This window comes from Oncorhynchus keta, chromosome 14 (genome assembly GCF_023373465.1).
Source record: "Oncorhynchus keta strain PuntledgeMale-10-30-2019 chromosome 14, Oket_V2, whole genome shotgun sequence".
In the NCBI taxonomy this organism is placed as follows: domain Eukaryota; kingdom Metazoa; phylum Chordata; class Actinopteri; order Salmoniformes; family Salmonidae; genus Oncorhynchus; species Oncorhynchus keta.
In genome coordinates this window covers 42,755,547-42,765,339 of record NC_068434.1, presented here as the reverse complement: position 1 = coordinate 42,765,339, position 9,793 = coordinate 42,755,547, and the positions used below count along the sequence as shown (strand labels likewise).

General features: G+C 43.4%; 1 protein-coding gene across 2 annotated transcripts; it reads right to left on the bottom strand.

Annotated features, from left to right (window-relative positions):
- Nucleotides 1-1,212: 1,212 nt before the first annotated feature.
- LOC118393458 (synaptobrevin homolog YKT6-like) lies at nucleotides 1,213-6,202 on the bottom strand. 2 transcript variants are annotated; one of them, XM_035786145.2, is made up of 8 exons: nucleotides 6,053-6,202; nucleotides 5,500-5,670; nucleotides 5,191-5,273; nucleotides 5,002-5,102; nucleotides 4,724-4,828; nucleotides 3,471-3,536; nucleotides 3,179-3,280; nucleotides 1,213-2,982 (listed from the first exon to the last, which is right to left on the bottom strand). In XM_035786145.2, the coding sequence occupies exons 2-8, from the start codon at nucleotides 5,601-5,603 to the stop codon at nucleotides 2,947-2,949; spliced, it is 597 nt and encodes a 198-aa protein (XP_035642038.1). In that variant the 5' UTR covers nucleotides 5,604-5,670; nucleotides 6,053-6,202; the 3' UTR covers nucleotides 1,213-2,946. The 2 variants fall into 2 exon arrangements, with proteins under 2 accessions (XP_035642038.1, XP_035642037.1); XM_035786144.2 differs by having other exon boundaries at nucleotides 5,966-6,144.
- Between the last annotated feature and the right edge of the window lie 3,591 nt (nucleotides 6,203-9,793).

The following is a 9,793-nucleotide window of genomic DNA, read 5'->3' as shown; positions in this document are numbered from 1 at the left end:
AAAGGAGAAATTCTCACAAACAGTGATGTAAACAAGTTTGTACACAACATTTGAGAGAAATGTGCTTTTTGTGCATATGGAAACTGTGGGATCTTTTATTCCATCTTATGAAACATGGGATCAACACTTTATATGTTGCGTTTTTATATTTTTTTTGTTCAGTATAATTTTAAAGTATGCATTAAGGTAGGGATGGGCAACTCCAGTCCTCAGGGGCCTTATTGGTGTCACACTTCTGATTCCAATAATGAACTAATCATGATCTTCAGTTTAAAACGCAATTAGCTAAATCAGCTGTGTTTTGTAAGGCTGGGGGAAAAGTGTGACATCACTCGGCCCCTGCAGACTGGAGTTGCACATCCCTGCATTTAAGGGGACTGTAATAGAATAAAGGTGGCAAAAACAAATGTAGACATTCTATAGCTTAAAAACTATTTTTTACAATAGTGGGGGAGTGCCAAGATGGAGGCACGGTGGTGTCAAAACAGTGCTCCATCAGTCATCTAATGTAGCCTATATAAATCATTGGTTAACACCAAAAAGCAGGTTTAACAAAAACATTTGAGGAAATGAAAGTAGGACTGTGCTGCAGGTCGCGACTGTTTCGCGAAGATAAGAACTGGGCCAACCAAGACCGATTTTCCAGAACATCAGAGTGAACGAAATAGTCTACAAACTGCCTATGATTAATCTATTAACATTTCAATCTATGCAGCTAGTAGGAGACTTGTATAAGAATTGTCTGACATTTGTAGTTCTTTATGATAGCCACATTAACAGCTAATTAGCATTTCATTTTTGAGGGGTAAATACAGGTGGATGTATTTGTCACCTTGCCCAAGAGATTTACACGGTTCTCAAGACGCTATGCCAGGATAAGCCTACACTAAACACAGCCTAATGCTGCGTTTCTAAAATCCCCATTGGGAAAAATGATTGGTAGAAAAACAATTGGAACCATTGCCTTATTTGACCACTAGGTTTTATGAGTATGACGACTCATACTGCGGTACTCTATGGCAAATGTTTTTTTTTTCACCCATAGTTTATGCGTCCTTTACGCGCAAATCGAAACACTGAAGTTTCCAATTTGCTCATTTATACACGTGCCATGTTCAACTAGTTAACAAGTCGGACATTTTAGATTTCAGATTAGCACATGATAATTTGGAGATTACAGTTTTGAGAGTTTGACATAAGCACGTACAAGGGTCGTAGAAGTATCTTTCATTGGAAACACGGGTCAAATGAACTGTTTCCCTACTCAAATGAGAAACAGGTTTCAAGATACAACATTATCTGGAGAGAATATATAGTCGGCCTACGATTGCACAGACGTTGTGACGTAAAGCAATAAGAGCAGTTAAAGTCTGACTAATTATGCCTTTGCACACAGTCACAAACAATTACACATACACACAACCAGGTCATACACACAAAATAAGGCAGCAAGATATACTACATCTAAAATATCAAAGGCCTCTCTTTATCTCACATATCCGCTGGGGTCTGGAGACACAATGACAACCTGAAGCCATTTCTGCTAAAAAAAGAAAATCAAATGGGTATGTTTAATACTGATCACAACAAATGAGTGATCTGTGAGTGTGTTGTGCACACAAAGCTGAGGCTGTTACAGAAAACAGAATACATTGATAGAAATATTTGTAAAACGCACACGATTCAGTGTTATGCTGAAAAGGGAATCTTGTCTGTTCTATACATTACATTTCTACCTGCAACATTACAAGCATTGCTCACCATGAAATAATAACCTCCGGTAGTAATTTCCTTGTTCCAAAAGTGAAGTTAACTACCCAACAATGTGTTGTCATGATCATTCAGTTAAGAGTTGAAATCCAATCCAGATGTAGTATGTTCACACTGCCAACAGGGGGCAGAGCTGCAGAAATAAGGCTGCAGTAGAACACCTAATGGTGGAGCAAAACCCATTGGTGGGTCGTGGCTGATTCATTGTGTGCCATGGCTTACGCCTTTGTCCAGACTAGAAACACAACAGCTTTAGAAGGATTACAAAGTCAGAGTTCCCCTCCAATAGGACACTTTCCAAACACATACTCATACGTAGGGGGACTTCAATCTAACCCCATATTTTAATAAGGCTTTGTCTATCAATGAGAATCTGTAGACATCACTACACAATGCTCTATAAGTACAGGCCACCCCATTTTAGTTCAACATAAGTTCACCCGCTTGTGCTACAATACCAATAAACTTTTATGAATTTGAAAAACCTGGGAATGTTTCAAAGTTTTCACGTCTTCATAGAGAACAACAAAACATCAATGGGTTACATATTGTTGTTTTGATTAGGTTACATAATCAAAACACTACTCCAATTAATGTCCTGTAGAAATGAGCTTTGAAAACAAACTCAAGAGGATTTGATCATGGAGTTCTGTTGTCTCAGGCCCTGAACCACAAATGTGAGGACGTGTCATCTACAGGGCAGAGGAAATAAAATGTCACTACCAGACCTTAATGAGATCACCAGCATCCTGCGAGTTACTGCATTGAGTACAGAGGGAGATTGTCAGGGTTTCTTTAACGCCAAGCATGAGATAAACTCCCAGAAAGCTGAGATCAAACTCAGATTAAGACTCTGATACAGTCTGAATTCAGGAAACGGTTTAAGACATTTTGAACAACAAACACGTCCTGGCTGGCTATGAACATCCTCAAAACACCTTTTGAACTGTTACAATGAAGCCAATATGTATATCTTCCTGATGAAACCCCACCAGTCCCGCAGCCCCACATCCTCTCCTCTTCCCCAGTAAGCATGTAAAGAAATTCCAGAGATCCCACTTGCGCCCTCCCAGAGACTGAGTGGAGGCCATTCGGTCTCCTGGAGGCTGGGGCACGATGTAAGTTGTAGAATGAGCAGAAAGGCCAAGAGATATATCCAAGAAGACACTCAGAACATCACATGACCTCACAGCATGAGTTCTGCTTCCGTGCCTGTTGGATAGAAAACACAGACAAAGTGACTGATCAGCGATTACAATATCAATTTCACACTGAGAAGGATACATATGTAATAGAAATTAGCCTTAATAAAATGTGTAGCAAATTAAATTGGGATAAAAGTAGCCCAAGTTTAATCTAAGATGCTGTGATTATTTGAACTGGAGAGTGCAGTTCAGTCACCACTCACAGTCTTATAAAAGACTTTAGACTGGTTCCCCAAGTGTTCAGACTTCTGCACCAGGTCATCCAGCTTCTCCCCTCTCTCCAACAGAGACTCCATGGTGTTGTGCTGCAGAGACAATCACAGCCCAGTCCACTTCATATACAGCATCCTACCAACCACAGGCACTAACAGTATCAGACATGCAGTAGTGCAAGCTTCCTACACAGGGGGGAAATGTTCTAAGCTTATCTAAATCTTATCCCCATTATGGGAGATGTTTTGGAGTTGTACGCGAGTGTCGACTAAAGTGTCTCACCAAAATGATTTTTGTCTCGTCTAGCTCAGCCTGCACTTTGGTCATCGCATCTGCCTCTCTGGGGTTCTGAGGAGAGAACACAAATTCTGTCAAACTTTCACAATCATCCAAGAAGAAAACATGAAGGACTCAAAGTAGGGTTGGTTATTCAAGTGTTATTTTATTAATCTATGTGCAACGTACACTACTGTTCAAAAGTTAGGGTCACTTAAATGTCCTTGTTTTTAGAAAAGCATTTTTTTTGTTTATTAAAATAACATCAAATTGATCAGTAACACAGTGTAGACATTGTTAATGTTGTAAATGACCATTTGTAGCTGGAAACGGCTGATAAAAAAAAATAAAACAAATGGAATATCTACATAAGTGTACAGAGGCCCATTATCAGTAACCATCACTCCTGTGTTCCAATGACACACTGTGTTGATCCAAGTTGATCATTTTAAAAGGCTAATTGATCATTAGAAAACCCTTTTGCAATTGTGTTAGAACAGCTGAAAACTGTTGTTCTGATTAAAGAATAAATAAAACTGGCCTTCTGACTAGTTGAGTATCTGGAGCAGCAGCATTTGTGGGTTCGATTACAGGCTCAAAATGGCCAGAAACAAAGAACTTTCTGAGGAAACTCAGTCTATTCTTGTTCTGATAAATAAAGGCTATTCCATGAGAAATTGCCAAGAATCTGAAGATCTCGTACAACGCTGTGTAATACTCCCTTCACAGAACAGCGCAAACTGGCTCTAACCGGAATAGAAAGAGGAATGGGAGGCCCCGGTGCACAACTGAGCAAGAGGACAAGTACATTTAGTGTCTAGTTTGAGAAACAGACGCCTCACAAGTCCTCAACTGGCAGCTTCATTAAATAGTGCCCGCATAACACCAATCTCAACGTCAACAGTGAAGAGGCGACTCCGGGATGCTGGCCCTCTAGGCAGAGTTGCAAAGAAAGAGACATATCTCAGACTGGCCAATAAAAAAGAAAAGATTAAGATGGGCAAAAGAACAGACACTGGACAGAAGAACTCTGCCTAGAAGGCCAGCATGCCGGAGTCGCCTCCTCACTGCTGATGTTGAGACTGGTGTTTTGCGGGTAAGATTAACAATGTCTACACGGTATTTCTGATCAATTTGATATTTTAATGAACAAAAAATGTGATTTTCTTTAAAAAACAAGGACATTTCTAAGTGACCCCAAACATTTGAATGGTAGTGCATTTAATGTGTCTATTTCAGAGACAGGATGACATGTGTACCTGGTATTTGGCCAGGTAGATGTCCAGGGCTTTGTAGTTTATGGTGTCTGGGTTTCCAGATAGCCAGTCTATACTTTCCACTTGCCTGGAGAACTCCTCTAGCACCTACATGATCAAACATCAATCTAGAACAGCTGAAAACATAAAAAATAAAGCCGAAAGGGCCTGGCGAGGAGCAATAACTTTGGAAGAAACCTTGAGAGGAACAAGACCCAGAACAGAGTAATATTCTTCACTTGTTGCTAAGGAGGCAATGCACCTCTTGGCAGTGTACCCACTTTGTCTAGTAGTGTGAAGGCGACTCTTTGGGGGTACTCGCTGTCTGCTATCACCACTGCACTCAGACTGTCATTCCTCACATACACATGGCACAGGTACTCTAGAGGGAGGAAAGGGTAGAAATGATAGGTGTCCTCACATAACAAATAAACTCCCATATGCTATAGCCCAATGTATCAGGGCTTAACCTTGTTCTTTGACTGAGGCTCGGCTGCCGTGTGCAGAACGCTCCACAATCAAGGCGCTGGTGAAGGTCATGAACTCTTGGACACTGCCAAAACCAAACACAAACAATCGTGAAAACATTTTTGGATTTCTTGTCAATTCTAATGAAGTCTAAACCCATGACAGGTTTAAGATAGGCTATTATTAATGACAGGGGTGTTAACTTCTTCATCTGCCCTGATGTACAAGTTCAAATCAGTGAAGATGGAGGGAAGGAACCCCCTTCAACTATTGAGATGCACTTCAGCCCATGTGCCAAGAGGAAGACCCACCTGGAGCGCTGGAAGAAACTGAAGGAGGAGAGGTCATATGCGGATTTGAGGAGATTGGATTTAGTCGCTCCTTTGTGGAGAACGCTTAGGCTGTACAGCTTCATGATGACGCAGACAGTCCCTGGGCTATGACTGGCGTGTCCCCGCGCAGCAGCCGAGAGGGCTCAATGTCTACATGTCAAGAAAGGGACACAAATTCAAATCACGAGCCAAACCATCCGTACAGCCACACAATACATAAGCTGCAAGGTAGCTTACTGTCTACTACACACATACTCTACAATCGAAACGATTGCCGAACTAACTAACGCTACCACGATAGACTAACGTTTATCGACATGTAGCTACCGTTCTCGCCATATTTTTGTGCTGCTTGCTAGCTAACGTTAGCACAATTGTTGTTGTTGTTAGCTAAACTAAGTGCCAAGAACGATGGAGCTAGCTCAAGTTCCCTTGTCGTACTTACTTGCCAGAGAAGACTGCACTAAATGGTTTGTTAACTGTTGAGAATAAAATACCAACTGAATTATTCCATAATAACTTAGTGAACGACCTGTAGGAAGTTATCAGTATTATGACCAGTTCGTCTCTTTCTTGCCACACCAACCACGTCACGATCGAAGCAATGTCCCACAGGGTAATTGTTCCGGAATGCAACACGGCCTCATTACAATTCTGTGTACAGTTCCTACTTCCAGATCGCTTGTGCTTGAGTGTGAAAAAGTAAGCATAGGAAAATGTTGTGTTGCGTGTAGGCTTACTATCAGCATTTTTTTACGTCTATTTGCTGAGCGGTTCTAATAAAATACAATAAATACATGGGACACAATGTATATTTTGTTTTTATAACTGATTTATGCATAGGCCTAGTTTTCACAATTTCAGCCAGCAGCAGGTAGACTATTCTTATTACCCATATTATCTACAATCCCAGCCACACAACCAAATGTACAGATGTATTTGTGACTATATAATAAATAGTTTACTATAGGTACTGGCCTAAATTATGATGCCTAATGTTTTCATGTATATCTTTTCTATAGGCCTACTGTAACATGTCAACAACATAGGCTGCGGGTAAATCAAATCATCAAATCAAATTGTATTTGTCACATACACATGGTTAGCAGATGTTAATGTGAGTGTAGCGAAATGCTTGTGCTTCTAGTTCCGACAATGCAGTAATAACCAACAAGTAATCTAACTAACAATTCCAAAACTACTGTCTTATACACAGTGTAAGGGGATAAAGAATATGTACATAAAGATATATGAATGAGTGATGGTACAGAGCAGCATAGTCAAGATACAGTAGATGGTATCGAGTACAGTATATACATATGAGATGAGTATGTAAACAAAGTGGCATAGTTAAAGTGGCTAGTGATACATGTATTACATAAGGATGCAGTAGATGATATAGAGTACAGTATATACGTATGCATATGAGATGAATAATGTAGGGTATGTAACATTATATAAGGTAGCATTGTTTAAAGTGGCTAGTGATATATTTTACATAATTTCCCATCAATTCCCATTATTAAAGTGGCTGGAGTTGAGTCCGTGTCAGTGTCAGTGTGTTGGCAGCAGCCACTCAATGTTAGTGGTGGCTGTTTAACAGTCTGATGGCTGTTAAACAGCCATCTCTCGGTCCCAGCTTTGATGCACCTGTACTGACCTCGCCTTCTGGATGATAGCGGGGTGAACAGGCAGTAGCTCGGGTGGTTGTTGTCCTTGATGATCTTTATGGCCTTGCTGTAACATCGGGTGGTGTAGGTGTCCTAGAGGGCAGGTAGTTTGCCCCCGGTAATGCGTTGTGCAGACCTCACTACCCTCTGGAGAGCCTTTCGGTTGTGGGCGGAGCAGTTGCCATACCAGGCGGTGATACAGCCCGCCAGGATGCTCTCGACTGTGCATCTATAGAAGTTTGTGAGTGCTTTTGGTGACAAGCCAAATTTCTTCAGCCTCCTGAGGTTGAAGAGGCGCTGCTGCGCCTTCTTCACGATGCTGTCTGTGTGAGTGGACCAATTCAGTTTGTCTGTGATGTGTATGCCGAGGAACTTAAAACTTGCTACCCTCTCCACTACTGTTCCATCGATGTGGATAGGGGGGGTGTTCCCTCTGCTGTTTCCTGAAGTCCACAATCATCTCCTTAGTTTTCTTGACGTTAAGTGTGAGGTTATTTTCCTGACACCACATTCCGAGGGCCCTCACCCTGTAGGCCGTCTCATCGTTGTTGGTAATCAAGCCTACCACTGTTGTGTCGTCCACAAACTTGATGATTGAGTTGGAGGCGTGCATGGCCACGCAGTCGTGGGTGAACAGGGGAGTACAGGAGAGGGCTCAGAACGCACCCTTGTGGGGCCCCAGTGTTGAGGATCAGTGGGGTGGAGATGTTGTTGCCTACCCTCACCACCTGGGGGCGGCCCATCAGGAAGTCCAGTACCCAGTTGCACAGGGCGGGGTCGAGCCTCTATAACATTCTCACTCATCATCATTCACAATTTATTCATTCATGATTATCTGTAATCATGGCAGCATACTAGTGTTCAGAAACATATTCTATTCTTATTTCGAATAAAAGTGCGTCCAAAATGCCACATGATTTACCATTCATTTCTATTGGACACAATATAATCCGGAACACAACCAAAACAAACTGCAAATCCATCCAAGAAGTTTGGAGATGTATGTAATGATTGCGTGCTAGGAATTTGGGACCATACTCAACTTTTGACTGCTTTAATACACTACACTATAAGTGAATTTGTCCAAATACTCATAACACCTTCAAATGGGAGGGACTAGATACAAAACTAACTTTAATTTCTAAATGGTAAAACAGACATATATGAAAAAACCCTCAAATAAAAGGTGACATTCTGTACTATTGCCTCATATTAAACATTTTGTAACGGCTCTCTTCTATCTCGGACCAAAATGCAGCGTGATGGTGATTCATGATATTTTAATGAAGGAAAAACTATACATACAGAAACTACAAAAATAACGAAATGAAATAACGAAAACCGAAACAGCCCTATCTGGTGCAAACACAAAGACAGGAACAATCACCCACGAAACACTCACAGAATATGGCTGCCTGAATATGGCTCCCAATCAGAGACAACGAAAATCACCTGACTCTGATTGAGAACCGCCTCAGGCAGCCATAGACTACGTAGACACCCCACAAAAACCCCAAGACAAAAAAGACACCACAATAACCCATGTCACACCCTGGCCTGACCAAATAAATAAATAAAACACAAAATACTAAGACCAAGGCGTGACAGAACCCCCCCTAAGGTGCGGACTCCCGGACGCACCTCAAAACCATAGGGAGGGTCCGGGTGGGCGTCTGTCCATGGTGGCGACTCTGGGTCGGGACGTGGACCCCACTCCATAAATGTCTTAGTTCCTCCCCCTCGCGTCCTGGGATAGTCCACCCTCGCCGCCGACCATGGCCTAGTAGTCCTCACCCAGAACCCCACTGGACTGAGAGCAGCTCGTGACTGAGGGGCAGCTCGGGACTGAGGGGCAGCTCGGGACTGAGGGGCAGCTCGGGACTGAGGGGCAGCTCGGGACTGAGGGGAAGCTCGGGACTGAGGGGCAGCTCGGGACTGAGGGGCAGCTCGGGACTGAGGGGAAGCCCGGCACTGAGGGGAAGCCCGGCACTGAGGGGAAGCCCGGCACTGAGGGGAAGCCCAGCACTGAGAGGAAGCTCAGCACTGAGAGGAAGCTCAGGCAGGTAGTTGGCTCCGGCAGATCCTGGCTGGCTGGCGGATCTGGAAGAGTCTGGTTGACTGGCAGATCTGGAAGATTCTGGTTGACTGGCAGATCTGGAAGAGTCTGGTTGACTGGCAGATCTGGAAGAGTCTGGTTGACTGGCAGATCTGGAAGAGTCTGGTTGACTGGCAGATCTGGAAGAGTCTGGTTGACTGGCAGATCTGGAAGAGTCTGGCTGACTGGCAGATCTGGAAGAATCTGGCTGACTGGCAGATCTGGAAGAGTCTGGCTGACTGGCGGATCTAGCTGCTCTGGCTGCTCCATGCAGACTGGCATCTCTGGCTGCTCCATGCAGACTGGCAGCTCTGGCTGCTCCATGCAGACTGGCAGCTCTGGCTGCTCTATGCAGACTGGCAGCTCCATGCAGACTGGCAGCTCTGGCTGCTCTATGCAGACTGGCAGCTCTATGCAGACTGGCAGCTCTGGCTGCTCCATGCAACCTGGCAGCTCTGGCTGCTCCATGCAGACTGGCAGCTCTGGCTGCTCCATGCAGACTGGCAGC